This window comes from Gasterosteus aculeatus, chromosome 1 (genome assembly GCF_964276395.1).
Source record: "Gasterosteus aculeatus chromosome 1, fGasAcu3.hap1.1, whole genome shotgun sequence".
Classification (NCBI taxonomy): Eukaryota; Metazoa; Chordata; class Actinopteri; order Perciformes; family Gasterosteidae; genus Gasterosteus; species Gasterosteus aculeatus.
This window is the reverse complement of record NC_135688.1, coordinates 27,273,693-27,288,166: the sequence shown is the minus strand read 5'-3', so window position 1 is coordinate 27,288,166 and position 14,474 is coordinate 27,273,693. Positions and strand designations below refer to the sequence as shown.

At 46.3% G+C, this 14,474-nt stretch overlaps 2 protein-coding genes and 1 long non-coding RNA gene across 4 annotated transcripts; all 3 read left to right on the top strand.

The window, feature by feature from the left end:
* The first annotated feature begins 1,345 nt into the window (after positions 1-1,345).
* LOC120821713 (gamma-crystallin S-1) lies at positions 1,346-3,027 on the top strand. The gene is made up of 3 exons (XM_040180647.2): positions 1,346-1,884; positions 2,090-2,332; positions 2,574-3,027. Exons 1-3 carry the CDS (start codon positions 1,747-1,749, stop codon positions 2,847-2,849), a joined length of 657 nt encoding a protein of 218 aa, XP_040036581.1. The 5' UTR covers positions 1,346-1,746; the 3' UTR covers positions 2,850-3,027.
* Positions 3,028-3,777: 750 nt separating this feature from the next.
* On the top strand, positions 3,778-11,688 carry LOC120821696 (ETS translocation variant 5). Of its 2 annotated transcripts, none has more exons than XM_040180612.2 (13): positions 3,778-3,968; positions 4,997-5,062; positions 5,152-5,236; positions 5,369-5,416; positions 5,526-5,576; positions 6,347-6,443; positions 6,569-6,841; positions 6,933-7,186; positions 7,270-7,395; positions 7,480-7,631; positions 7,764-7,865; positions 9,871-10,088; positions 10,488-11,688. In XM_040180612.2, the coding sequence occupies exons 2-12, from the start codon at positions 5,015-5,017 to the stop codon at positions 10,075-10,077; spliced, it is 1,443 nt and encodes a 480-aa protein (XP_040036546.2). In that variant the 5' UTR covers positions 3,778-3,968; positions 4,997-5,014; the 3' UTR covers positions 10,078-10,088; positions 10,488-11,688. The 2 variants fall into 2 exon arrangements, with proteins under 2 accessions (XP_040036546.2, XP_077956757.1); XM_078100631.1 differs by having other exon boundaries at positions 3,843-3,968; positions 7,764-7,871.
* Positions 11,689-12,218: 530 nt separating this feature from the next.
* LOC120826872 (uncharacterized) lies at positions 12,219-13,698 on the top strand. The gene is made up of 2 exons (XR_013452474.1): positions 12,219-12,291; positions 13,165-13,698. It is a non-coding gene; the product is annotated as an uncharacterized LOC120826872 (long non-coding RNA).
* Positions 13,699-14,474: the final 776 nt, after the last annotated feature.

Genomic DNA, 14,474 nt, shown 5'->3' with positions numbered 1-14,474 from the left:
GCAATACGCAATCAGAAGGGTGGGAAAAAGAATCATTAGATATTTCCTCCAATACTATTATTTAGTTATTCAGCTGTGTTTAAAATCATTAACATTTACATGTCAGCTTTTGAATAATTTATGAAAAGAAAAGGACGCTGATCCATTACAAAGATCTTCATGCTCTTTAATTTGATACCTTGCGCTGAAACAACTGAAGCAGTTATGAAGTAGTTCAAAGAGGTAAAGTGTATTGGAATAGAATATACAGTATATTACTCTTGTGTTTCAACTAGTGTATCATCGCCTGCTACCTACGCACACACACATCGTGGAGTCCGCCACTTTTCTACAGTAGCCTGTGATGGACAAACCAAACATGAGCTCTAAAGAGACATTTCTTTGTTATTTTTGGGCCCTTGTCTTTTTCCAACACGCTTGGTTTAAACTGTGGTAACATGAGCTATAGAGCGAGGTTTATTCAGCTGGTTGCAACCTGCAACCGCCCGATACCACTTTACAGGGAACACTACAAAAGATAATTCAGTCTAATTATCCTGAATCATCAAAATCTGGTGCTCGGGAAGACAATGACAAAGAAAGAACACTGTGTGACACTGACCCTGAGTTTTATTGTGTGCGATAAGAACAAATAAAATAGAATAAAATAACTATATTCATATACTGTATATCTACTGTTCCACATTCAAATTAAAAAATAAGGGTTGGAAAAAATGAAAAATTGTTATTTGGTTGGTGTCTCGTGTAGAGTCTGTGCAGCCCTCAAACCAGATGTCCTGCAGTGGCCTTGTTTTTGTCAGCACGCTCTGCAGCGTCCAGTGGCTTTTTGGGATGCTTTGCCATTTGCGCTGGCATTGTTTGGGGAATCAGGATTCGCTGCCTCAGAACAATGCGATGAGCCTGGATGAATATTTTCAGTTCACACAAAGAAAACTGTGCCTTGTTTTATTGTGTGTGTTCTGTATAAAGGGAATATTGGAGGTTTGCTGCATAAGGGTTTTACACAACGCGACCAGACCTTTTGGTATTAACGGAGAAGGTGCATTTTCACATATTCAATGCGGCACAACTTACACAGTAACATTTTAATTTGCATGTATATCGAAGCGTAATATGTAACGTTATGTATAGCTTTTATTCTTGTACGTGTTAGGAAGGTAAGTCAAGAGAGAGAAATTACTCATATGAGGAATTTTTTTTCAAGAGAACGCAAAAAATATGCAACACTGCAAAGTGTCTGGAGGCACCTTCCGCACTACAGGGGGCGCCAGTACCTGCTGGAGAGGGGCCTGTGCAGGCGGGGCTCTGCGTTTAAATATAAACCCACTTACATTACGTGTACTTTAACTGATGATCACTTTAAACGGATGTTTGATATGCTGCCGTCATAAGAAAGAAAAAAAAATTGTGATTTCATTCGTTTGTAACTTTGTAAAGCTCAAAGTGTATTAAGACGATCATTCAAAAAGATTTACGACCATAAAATACTTTCGACAAAAACAAAACGAATCCCAGAATTGGATTTTCAATATTCCATTTTTAAAATGCTTGACGGGTGATGGGTGGTGAGTGAAGATTTGTGCAATATAAACTTTATACATTAAACGCAACATAACAGCAAGAATAATTCAAACAAAGTGACAGCATGGCGTCTCGATTTCTGCAGCACAGAAGTGATGGAACCTCGTTCTCTAAAACAATTGCAGCATCAGCTGATGTGCCAAAGTTAATGGAGAGCTCATTTGAATGACAATAAAATCTACTGGCAGTGCATTTCATCGGCCTTTATATGAAAGTGAAGCATCGGTAATGCAGTGTGAAAGGGGAGCTTTGATTTGGTGGGGTGAGGAGCAGCACGAGGCGACCATGGAGCACACGGGGAAAGTGAGTACTGTCACTGCTTGATGCCTCTGTGAGGAGAATACTGGTTTAATGTCCTTTCTCGTCAGATATAACTTTTCAAATGGAAAAAATCCAGACACTTAGAGAGTATATAAGTGTTTAATTTAAACGCGCAGCCGACACAGAATAGAGCCACACTAAAGAGCTTTGTCGCCACCAGTTGGTCTAACAGAGCCCTGCTTTGCAGATCTTCTTCTATGAGGACAAGAACTTCAAGGGTCATCATTACGAATGCAGCAGCGACTGTCCCGAGCTCAACTCTCACTTCCAGCGCTGCAACTCCATCCGGGTGGAGGGCGGCTCCTGGGTCATCTACGAGAGACCCCAATTCATGGGCTACCAGTACGTCCTGGTGAGAGGGGAGTACCCCAACTACCAGAGCTGGAATGGCTTCAACGACATCGTCCGCTCCTGTCAGCTCATCGGACATGTGAGTCCTGGGGAACAAAGCCAGGGAAATAGTACAACAGTACAGCAACTATTAGGAAATCATCGGAGAGTTAGATAGAAGATTGACTTTCACTACTTATGTACAAAGCCATGAGATGGTTAGCTTAGCTTAGCATCAAGACTGGAGCCAGGGGGAACAGCTGGCCGGGGTTAGGGTTCGGGTTCCCACCTTTAAAGCTCACAAACAAACACGTTATATTTTGTCTTATCTCACGTTCAAGCCTTCCAGCACGCACAAGATCCGCATCTACGAGCGCGCAGACTTCGGTGGCCAGATGGTGGAGGTCAGCGAGGATCTGCCCAGCCTGGTGGAGCACTGGCGCTACCGCGACGTTCACTCGGCCCACGTCCAGGAGGGGGTCTGGGTCTTCTACGAGCATCCAAACTACAGGGGACGCCAGTACCTGCTGGAGAAGGGAGAGTACAGACGGCACGCAGAGTGGGGGGCCCTCCATCCCTCTGTGGGCTCCATCAGACGCGTGGTGGACTCATCTTAAGCGCTGTTACTTCCTGGTTTGCACCTTCCTCCACTTGTCGCAGTGAACCTTGCTCACCTGGCAAATAAAAACACACCGACCGAAGCATAAGATGTTTTATTTGGTGTGATAACCATTTTCAAATTGGCCAACATGGATGTTACAGTTGAACCATGAAAATAAAGGTTTATATTCCTTGTTTCTAGGTATCAACTTGCCCAGTTATTGGTGGCAGACAAAATATTTAAATATTTAAACACCATGAACACAACCATTTGATAAGAAAGTGTAATTTCCTAACATACAGGGTCAGATTATATCATCCTTATTAATCTGTCAGTGCGGAACAATAAAGCTTTGTGACGTGACGTCCACGCAGTGGTAGACGAGTGAGGCTCGAGTAAACAGGAGACGCTACAAATCAGTAACAGAGCTGCTGAGCTCTCCTGATTCGTGAACTGGAACTTTTATCACACACAGATTCTGGCGTTCCCGGGTGAACCTGAACATGACAATGTGCAGTACAATACATTTGTATTAAGAGCTGCGTCTAATTATTTTCAGAATATTATGTTTTTTGCCAAATCCTACTTACAAGTAAGGCAAAAACGTTTTGTGTAATAAATTGCATTAATAAATATATGAACTGTATTATAGGGTTAATGTGTTACAATCGGAATGCTATAACCTCAAACATATTTATATGTATTAGAGTAAAAACAGTATCATGCAATTACCACTATTAATAATAAATGTGTGGAACCATTCGACTTCTTTATCTGTTTTACAACAATTACAGTTGTTTCTGTTCTGTTCCTTTACGATTTGTTCATTTATTTATTTACTGACTAACCTACTTCATGGAACGGACCTGTCCCTTTAAGAGAGCTGTGGACATGAATGAAACGCAGCCATTCATAAAAACACGCACGTCAGAGCAGCATGGAAGCCGGTTGGCTCGCTCGTTGACTGACAGCGTGTTCCAGCCAATGGGAGAGCAGCAAAGCCATCTGGGACGGATCCAGCGATCTGAGCTCTTCATTGAGAAAAATCCACAGCCGAGTTTTATTCGAGGAGTCGCGGGGGATGTAGGGGAGGAAAATCTGCGTTTTTACACTGACGAGAAGCTTCACTTATCAAGTGAGTCCCGAATTATTGTCACGCACCTTCATAAACATCCAGCGGACACGCGCGGGGGCGTTTATTGCGCTTTGTTTCTTCACATAAACCGCATCTTTTCGGTGTGCAGAAACGGGCTGAGAGGCCAACGCCATTTTCTAAAAAAAATCAAAGGCAACGTTGCGTCCATTCCTCCCCCCGCTTATCGACATTACGGGGAGGGGGTTCCGTCTGCAGCAGCTGTCCTCACGGCCTCTCGCGTAGTGATTCTTTCTCTGTGCGACATTTCTCAATGGTGGTTTCTCCCCCCCCCCCCCCCCCCCGCTCTTTTTCTCTGAAGCTTCACTTCATTGAGAAAAACAAGGAGGTCCCACGACGCGCGCGTGTCACACCAAACCCCATTCACAAATCTTATTGTGTTTTTATTCTCGTTGTAAAAGTGTGTGTGTGTGTGTGTGGGGGGGGGGGGGGTTCTTCCGCATGTTCTAATCCCCATCTGAAGGATGAGATAAAGATGTAAGACCTTTTTAATCTTCTAATGCATTTTTAATTTTACTGACTTGTTGGGTTCTTTTTTTAACTTTAAGCTTAAGATGGGGCCCTTTAACCATTACATACCAAAAATAATAATTCTAGCATGGAAGTTTTTTTATTTTAGTCTTGAATGCAATATCCCATTTCATTAAATTACTTAATGGGTATTGTACAGTACAACTGTGCTTTATGTTTTAGCACCTGTTAATGTATCATTTCACGTCACAGCTGCTTTCCGTTCATCTCCTCGTAGGCAGCGTCACCTGATGAACACCTTTTTTAAGGAGTATTGACTCCCATTCATGTCAGAGTTAACTTACAGGAAGATACATAACGCTGTCGTTAACCACCAGGCCTTTCTAGCCGCTGCAATCCAGCTGTGGAGGTCACGGAGGTTAGAAAAAACGCAAAGGTGGAGTTGTGTTATTGACGGGGGATTAAATCAGCCTGATGCTCTGGGGACTCAACGTCTTGTTTTTCCCCCCTGAAAGTCCCCCTTTTCTTCTTTTTTCCAGGCTGAAGACTCCTCGGGCATGGACGGCTTTCATGACCAGCAGGTGCCCTTCGTGGTCCCTGAGAGCGTGAGTTTGGTGCACTGAGCCGATCCACAACTCGTCACACACACATTCACTGCCCCCCCCTAATGTGTTTTTATTCATGAAACCTCTAGATATGTGACGCCGACGGAGCGGAGAGATGTCTCAGCGACCGGAAAAGGAAGTTCATGGACACGGAGCTGGCTCAGGACACAGAAGGTAGGCTCATCACGTCCACGTGGAAAAGAGATCAGTGTGTCCCTGTTTAGTGGATACATTTGTCTGCAAGACGGCAACATGAATATTTGCCCCAATGAATGTTGTCCTGCCGTTTTTATAACTTTCTTGCAGATCTCTTCCAAGACCTGATCCAGCTGCAGGAAATCTGGATCGCAGAAGGTGAGACCTGAGCGCAAAACACGTGACCGAAGGAGAGAAACGTGAAGCACAAAACGCATGAGAAGATTCAAATCCCTTTTTTAACATCCTTCTTCTTACCCTCTGACAGCTCAGGTCCCCGATGACGAGCAGTTTGTCCCAGATTTCCAGTCCAACAAGTGTGAGTAGCTGCTTCTTTTCTAACCCTTGTAAAAAAAAAAATTTAAAAAAAGGCGCTCGGAAATGGACACATCCGAGAACAACGCACACGCAGAAGTACAAAAAAAAAAACTGGCGTAGAATTGTAGAGCTCTGAAGTGTCAGTTCTTACGAGAATTTTGTGAGGGTTTTGCTCTTTCATTTTCCTTTCTGAGTCATTAACATTAAAGCGTTCTTTTTACGCTGTTACATTTTCTATAACAGTCCATTAGGCACAATGTGTGGATGGACGCAGTTCAAGCGCTCCCCACAACCAGCGGTGTAAACAGTTTTACGACGGGCCCATCAAACGGCAGGAAACAGGAGGTGATATAATGGCGTCACAGATAAGACGTGAGTACGGGTAAATGGCGCGCTCAGTGCTGCTGCCTGACATGCACCGCTTGTATTTATTGCTGCCTCAACTGAACGACAATAAATGCGATTGCGTTGTGGACGGATCGGATGCGAGGTTTTATTCTTTGTGTGAGTGTTACAACAATCTCTGCACCAGCTGGCCAGATGTTTACAATGTGTGTTTGTAGCATTTTTGTGCTCTAATTAGAAAATGGTTAAATATAGCCAGCACCCTTTCGTTTGTAGCGGTTTGATCTTAATAAGACATGGGCCAGTCTCCGCAATAAACATCCCGAAACCTCAGCACATTAAAAAGAAACATTGATATAACTATACCTGAATATATGAATCGAAGGACCGTCAGTAGACGGGTGATCGTTATTCATGTGTTTGCAGCGATCTTTCATGGAGCGCCGAGCAGCAAAGTGAAGAGAGAGTGCAGTCCGTCCCCCTGCAGGACGCCACACGCCGACCCGTGCCTGTACAGCTACAGGTATAAAGCCAGTGTCCTCCCCTTATCGGGGGGGTTACGTTGTGGCTTCTGTATTTTTTCTTAGTTAATCCCTGACTCTTTTGCGATCGTCAGGTTATTTCCAGCTCCGTGTTCTCTCTCCTCAGTGCATGTGACAACAAGCCGCCCGCGCTCAGAGCTCCGCCTCCACCCTCCGCGCCGGCACACGGCGGCTCCCCTCATCCCGCCGGAGCTCCGCCCCCGCAGAGGCACTTGCAACCTTCAGCCCCCCGGCTGCCCAACAACTGCCCCCGAAGCCACGCTCCCACCCCGAGCCCCTCCCGCCACCACAACCACCCGCCGACCCTCCAAAGCCAGCGGTTTGCTCTGCCGCGCCCCCCCGCCTGCCGCCCTGGCTCATCCTTCGGCGGGGAACAAAGGTGAGATCTTGTTCAATGTGATTTACACTGCAAATTGTCGGGGGTGGAGGGGGCACCCTCAAACCTCCTCTCGTGACCTCCCGCCCTTCAGGTTTCAGCGGCAGCTGTCGGAGCCGTGTTTGTCCTTCCTCACGCCGGAGGAAGCGGCGGGCGCGACTTACCAGCCCCCGATGGGCGACGGCCGACCGGCGTACCAGCGACACCACTCGGAGCCGCCGGTCCCCCGCGGCCCCCGGGCTTTCAAACAGGAGCTGGTGGATCCGCGGTACCCGGAGCCGGGGCCCCCAGGGCCTTTCAACCACATCACCATCAAACAAGAGCCAAGAGACTTTGGCTTCGACACCGGTGAGAAACGCGGTTTGGATATTTGACAGCCAGGAAGATGAAATTGGCCTTGATTTCAGTGCTGACACTTTTCATCCTACCAGAGGTTCAAACCTGCCAGTCGTCATTCGGGAAGTCCTCGGTCTTGTACCAGAATAACTGCGTCGGCATCGACAGGGAGCGGCCTTTGTACTACGACGACACTTGTGTCGTGCCAGAGAGGCTGGACGGTGAGGTTCTAGCCGATCCTCGTGCCCGCTGGGAATGCAGCGAGCGGAATGTCCTCACCGTGTGTCCTTTGCCTCTGCGAGCAGGTAAGGCCAAGCAGGAGGGTTTGCCGTACCAGCGCCGCGGCTCCCTGCAGCTCTGGCAGTTCCTTCTCACGCTGCTGGACAACCCGGCCAACGCGCACCTGATCGCGTGGACGGGACGCAACATGGAGTTCAAACTGGTCGATCCGGAGGAGGTCAGTCGTCGGGAGTTTTTCTGTTTGTTTTTTTTCCTTCTGATTTGCAAGTCTTTTGGGACCCAGAAGACGTTAGAGCATAAAAAGAGCTACGTGGAGTCAATCACCTTTTTTCATTCCTCCGGTGGGCAGGTGGCTCGGCTTTGGGGCCTCCAGAAGAATCGCCCGGCGATGAACTACGACAAGCTGAGCCGCTCTCTGAGGTACTACTACGAGAAGGGCATCATGCAGAAGGTAAAGGCAGGTCTCACTCTTAATAAGGCTTTACCTTAAACATGTTCATGTCACGGGGTGAATCTGGGTATTGCAGTTCATTTTAAAAGAAATCTGGAAATATTTAAGCGTCGCATTAACATGATTGGTAACCTCTCTGGGGGGAAGGAGCCGGAGCTTATGCGGGAAGTGGAGCGTTATCAGTTGGATCTGGTGGGGCTTACCTCTACGCACAGCCTCTGCTCTGGAACCACACTCCTGGATAGGGGGTGGACTCTATTCTACTCCGGAGTGGCCCATGGTGTGAGGCGCCAGGCGGGTGTGGGGATACTCATAAGTCCCCGGCTGAGTGCTGCTACATTGGAGTTTACCCCGGTGGACAAAAGGGTTGCCTCCCTACGCCTTTGGGTGGTGGGGGGGAAAACTCTGACTGTTGTCTGTGCATATGCACCAAACAGCAGCTCAGAGTATTCAGCCTCCATAGTCCTACTGGGAGACTTCAATGCGCACGTGGGCGACGATGGAGATAACTGGAGAGGCGTGATTGGGAGGAATGGCCTCCCTGATCTGAACCCGAGCGGGTGTTTGTTACTGGACTTCTGTGCCAGTCACGGACTGTTCATAACAAACACCATGTTCGAACATAAGGATGTTCATAAGTGTACGTGGTACCAGAGCACCCTAGGCCAAAGATCAATGATCGATTTTGTAATCGTATCGTCTGTTCTGGACACTCGGGTAAAGAGAGGGGCAGAGCTGTCAACTGATCACCATCTGGTTGTGAGCTGGGTCAGAGGATGGGGGAACACTCGGGACAGACCCGGTAAACCCAAGCGTATAGTGAGGGTGAACTGGGAACGTCTGGAGGAGGCCCCGGTCCAACAGATTTTCAACGCACACCTCCGGCGGAGCCTCTCTCGCATTCCTGTGGAGGTAGGGGACATTGAACCAGAGTGGTCTATGTTCAAAACCTCCATTGCTGAAGCCGCGGCGGTGAGTTGTGGCCTCAAGGTCTTAGGTGCATCAAGGGGCGGCAACCCTCGAACCCCGTGGTGGACACCGGTGGTCAGGGAAGCCGTCCAACTGAAGAAGGAGGCCTTCTTCCGGGAGGAGGGATCATCGTCAATTGGCCTGGTGGAGGTCACTGAGGTAGTCAAACAACTCGGCAGTGGCAAAGCCCCGGGGATTGATGAGATCCGTCCAGAGATGCTAAAAGCAATGGGTGTTGGGGGGGTTGTCTTGGATGACACGCCTCTTCAACATTGCGTGGAAGTCTGGGACAGTGCCAAAAGAGTGGCAGATCGGGGTGGTGGTACCCCTCTTCAAAAAGGGGGACCAGAGAGTGTGTGCCAATTACAGGGGTATCACACTACTCAGCCTCCCGGGTAAAGTCTACTCTAAGGTGCTGGAAAGGAGGGTTTGGCCGATAGTCGAACCAAGGATTGAAGAGGAACAATGCGGTTTTCGTCCTGGTCGTGGAACAACGGACCAGCTCTTTACTCTTTCCAGGATCATAGAGGGGGCTTGGGAGTATGCTCATCCAGTCTACATGTGTTTTGTGGACTTGGAGAAGGCGTATGAAAGAACTAGATCACGGGTACAAGCGGCCGAAATGGGTTTCCTCAGGAGAGTGGCTGGCGTCTCCCTTAGGGATAGGGTGAGAAGCTCAGCCATTCGCGAGGAGCTCGGAGTAGAGTCGCTGCTCCTTTGCGTCGAAAGAAGCCAGTTGAGGTGGTTTGGGCATCTGGTAAGGATGCCCCCTGGGCGCCTCCCTAGGGAGGTGTTTCAGGCACGGCCAGCTGGGAAGAGGCCCCGGGGAAGACCCAGAACTAGGTGGAGAGATTATATCTCTGCACTGGCCTGGGAACGCCTTGGGATCCCCCAGTCAGAGCTGGTAGATGTGGCCTGGGAAAGGGAAGTTTGGGGTCACCTGCTGGAGCTGTTGCCCCCGCGACCCGACTCCGGATAAGCGGTTGAAGATGGATGGATTAACATGATGCTCCCCTCTGATTGGCCCGTGCTGCAGGTGGCTGGCGAGCGGTACGTTTATAAGTTTGTATGCAACCCCGAGGCGCTGTTCTCGCTGGCCTTCCCGGACAACCAGAGACCGAGTCTGAAGCCCGACCCGGACGCCATCCGGCTCCCCAGCGAGGAGGACGAGGGCGCCTACCCGGCTGAGGGGGGGGAGCAGTGCGTCCAGGGACTGGCTTTCCCTGACAGCTACCCGTACTAGACCTGCAAAACGTGAGATATTTTACAGGTGGAAACCTGGATTACTGCGCCGTGTTTGAGGTTTTCAACTTGTATGTCACCGGCGAGAAGAATTTATTAAAAGATTCTTTTAATAATCTTTTAGCCAAAACAAATCATGAAAATCTTAAATATCAACAAAAATGGCATTCTTTGTCCGAAACTGTTCCAATTGTTTTTTTAGAAAAAGTATTATTATTATGGGGGGGGGGGACTGACATTTTGTGGAAGGATTTCATCATAGATAAATAATTGTCTCAGCATTTTGAGATAAAGTTCATCTCACAAATTGGCATTCAATTCAGCTGCAATTTTACTGTAACAATCGTGCGCTTTCTTTCTCATGAAAACTGCAAATTCATTATGTTTTTACTGTTTTATTCATTGTTTCAGCTTTTTCCTGAATCACAGATGTTTCCCCGTCTGTCACGATGACCCCGCGACCCCCTCAGTTGTACTTTTGTGTCACGGCCGTCGCTGTATTCCTCACGGACCTGAACTCTGGGACTTCAACCAAAAAGTATCTTAAAACCATGGGCACTCCTTTACTAATGAAATTAGTTCTTATTGTTTGTCTTTGGTAAACATTGTACTGCTTGAAAGGGACGCACGTTTTCCAGATGTTGTAGCCTATGGAGCCAAATCCATGATTTGTGATTACACGCCCCTCTCAGTTGATGCCACGCCCCCAACGCCAGATATTGGCCAAAAGTCTGAATGTGAGAAAGTACAATCCGTAAGTGGAAGAAAATATTTGAAACATGAAAATATAAGATCTGAATATGACAATATAAAATCTGCAACCGAAAACTAGAATACCGTGACAAAAAATATATGCAATTTTATATGTGTATGTGTAAAGAATGAAAACAAATTAAATTAAAGTCAAGAACTGAGTCAAAACTACATTCAACCCAAAAAATACTTTTTTATTTTGAATACATTGTCGTATTTTTCAAGACCAAAACCTAAACTTTGTTTTTCAAATGATCAAAACTTTTAATTCTGGATTTGGCTCCATAAGAGTCCTCCTATGAACATGTATGTTCAAATGTCTTTTGTGTACTTATTTCAAAGATAATATTTTTGGCATTAAATGGACTTGTAATATTTTCCTAAACTGTTTTATGACAAAGGTACTGCTACTATTTTTCTGTAATACTGCCACCAAGATGCCAATAATAAGCATGAACTTTCTTACAGCCGGCTCACCACTTATTGTACTCGGACGGTTTGCTGCATTTTGTATAGTTTATTCGCTTCAATGTGTAGAAACGCTATATAATTAAAATATATTTTTGCAAAAGGCTGCATTTACTTGACATTGTGCTATACAAGCTGCAGGGTTTAGCCCGCTAATGTATTTCATCAATTGCAGCCTCTCCGAGATAGATGACTTCCAGTCCTGCAGATAGAAATGGACGTATGTGAGTGTATGTTTTGCTCTATGGTCACGTGGTGGTTTGAGTGGAGGAGGTGGTGGTGTGTGATGGAGGCTGGAGGGAGGTTTGGACACCGGTGTGACGTCTACCCCTCGGATACTGTCTGTGTGCCTTCTGTTGATCCTTACTAATACAATAAACTATTTTACTCATTTGTTTCGCCCATTGTTCAAAAATGTGTCTCAAAGTATTCTATGGTCTCCAATTCAAATACTGACCAAGCCCCACCCACCCAGTTTATCAAAAATATTCAAAATGAAAATGCATTTAAAAGAACACAAACATTTTAAAATGCTATGAACTACATTAACACAAATAATGAATCCTAAAATCACAATCACGTGTTGAAAGAACACTGTGATATAAACATAGTGTTTGAAAAAACATTTATAGACACCCCCGAAATCTACACTGAAAAAAATGATTTTGTGGTATAGTAATATTTATTTTATTAGGTTAATTGTCACCATTTTTATTTTGTAATAGTAAGTACCAGTGAGAACTGGAATTATTCAAGTAAATGTATATATGGCATTCATGTAATAAATAAACCGTACGGGATGAGTAAGTTTTACTATATATTTCCCCATAATATTCAAAGGTTTCATGTCATTGCGCATGAACTTAGAAATACCAAGTAAGCGTTTGGAATCCGCACATGCGCCTTGTAACGTGCCTCCAGGACGCATGCGCTCCTTTCCCCGCGAAAACATGAAGACGGTGACGACGGCAGGAATGGCTAAATCACCTTGAAGGTAAGTCATTCTGGGGCTTTACTGCATACGAAATGGAGTTTTAATATGATATGATGTTAATATAAAGTGTAACATGAGCCCAGTTGCCATTACCATACGTCACGTTTCACTGAGGACTAAACGTGAAAGCACGTATCACCTACTCTCCACAACGAGCAGCATTTGCTGCCGTGAGCCCTCCCCCGTTCCACAGCACTCACAGGCGGCCGCTCCTCGCGCGTCACACCGCTGCTTCCAGCCTCCGTCAGCGCAGACGTGCGCTCCCATAGACACAGACAGAGTGCGCTCCCATAGACACGCACAGGGTGCGCTGCCAGAGACGCACACAGAGTGCGCTGCCAGAGACGCAGACAGAGTGCGCTCCCATAGACACACACAGAGTGCGCTCCCAGAGACGCATAAAGTGCGCTCCCATAGACGCACAAAGTGCGCTCCCATAGACGCAGACAGAGTGCGCTCCCATAGACGCAGACGGAGTGCGCGTAACGTTGTGTTGGTAGTGATGCACTCATAACTTCTTAAACGGTTTGGTTTGCTATAAACGTCAGAGATGTAGGTATGCCACTGCAAACTTATAGATAATAATAATTATGGTATAAAAATAATAAGTAAATATACAGTGTCGTAACTATCACATTTTTTTGAAAAAAGAAATTTGGTGTAATGATTGTCTCGCTTTTCTCTTCTCCTCCCTCCTCCTCCCTTTTACTGTGTTTTTTTCTGTCGCCTCTCCTTTCTCCTCTCCTCTGCTTTCCTCTCCCATTTTCTCTGTCTCCTCTCTCCTCCCCCCCCCCCCCCCCCCCCCCACCCCCTCTCTCTCTCCATTCAGTACTGTACTATGCACCTGAACATGGATCCATATATATTTTACAGGGCATCAGAGGCAACTCAAGAAGACCAGACTAGTCCTGGCGATCTGTGTCTACCACACAAGTGAAGATGATGGTGCATTTAACGCTAATGTGTTGATTGATGTTGAAGGCACTGAGGTATTTGACAACTGTGGAAGTGTTGCAAAGGCCTGTCTCCTGCTGATGGGCATCATTTATGCCATGAACTTGAGTTACCCCCCAAGTGTTCCAAAAGCTTCTTAGAGCTTAATGGCTGATGATGAAGATCCTGTCCCTGCGAAACAAGCTTATAGCTTCAGTGCACATGTTTGACCCAAGAGTTGTTTTTTCAAGGGGGCGCTAAAAAACGGCACAGTTGTTTATGTTCCGGTTTTAATGGTCATGTATATTGTTGCACTGTATTAATGAGTGCCGTCTCCGGGTCAAGGAAGGAAGTAGGTTGTGGGGCCATTGTCTAAGGGTCACAGATGTGAGTGCTGACTTGATGTTTGCAAAACATTTGGAAAATGTTTTATTGAAAAATATATATTTTTAAATAAAGTTGAATTAAACAATTGCCTCATTTTTAAAGTAATTGTTTCAATGCACAAAAACATTGAACAAATTTAGGCAACCTAAACTGCAGAAAGTTATGTAAAATGTTAAATAAAAGTTAAAGGTATTTAAAATAACCTTGCAACGCCATTGATATTTAGGTGAGATTTTTTAGTTTGAAGCAGTCTGAGTAAAACTTGTTTGGGCAGTGACGTTCACACCAGTGACCCGCTCGGGCAGTGCTCACCAACAGCAATGCAGCTAAAAACCGCCTGGGCTACTTACCTGACAAGATCAATATAAGAGAGGTGTAATTGAAGCATGCGACACCCCATACCCCAAAGATGTTTTCCTTTAATTGTTGTGAGCAGTGTATGTTGTGTAGAACTTAATAGACAAAACATTAAAAATATCTGTATAATGCTGTTTTGCAATGTTAGGGTTTGTTTGGTATTGAAACGACCTGAAAGATGGCGCCGTTGATGGCCGCACGGTGCTTCGGTGCGCTTCGCTTTTTGTTGTTAATTACGTTTGCTGCTGCGATTCCCGGAGCTCTTTCACCAGAGATGAGCTCTTGAACATCTGTGGAACAACTCCAGCGGAGTTACTTCCAACTTTCCTGCTTTCTTCCGTGGAATTACTGGACATTATAGTCAAAGGTGCGCTCACCTTTCGTCACGCGGTGAGACGCCGTAGGAGAGGAAAACGGGCCAGCTCGCTGCTGAGACTCTGCAAGCGTGGTTCACGCACTCCGCTGCCAGGCATCTTTCTCTCCAATGTGCGCTCACTGTGCAACAC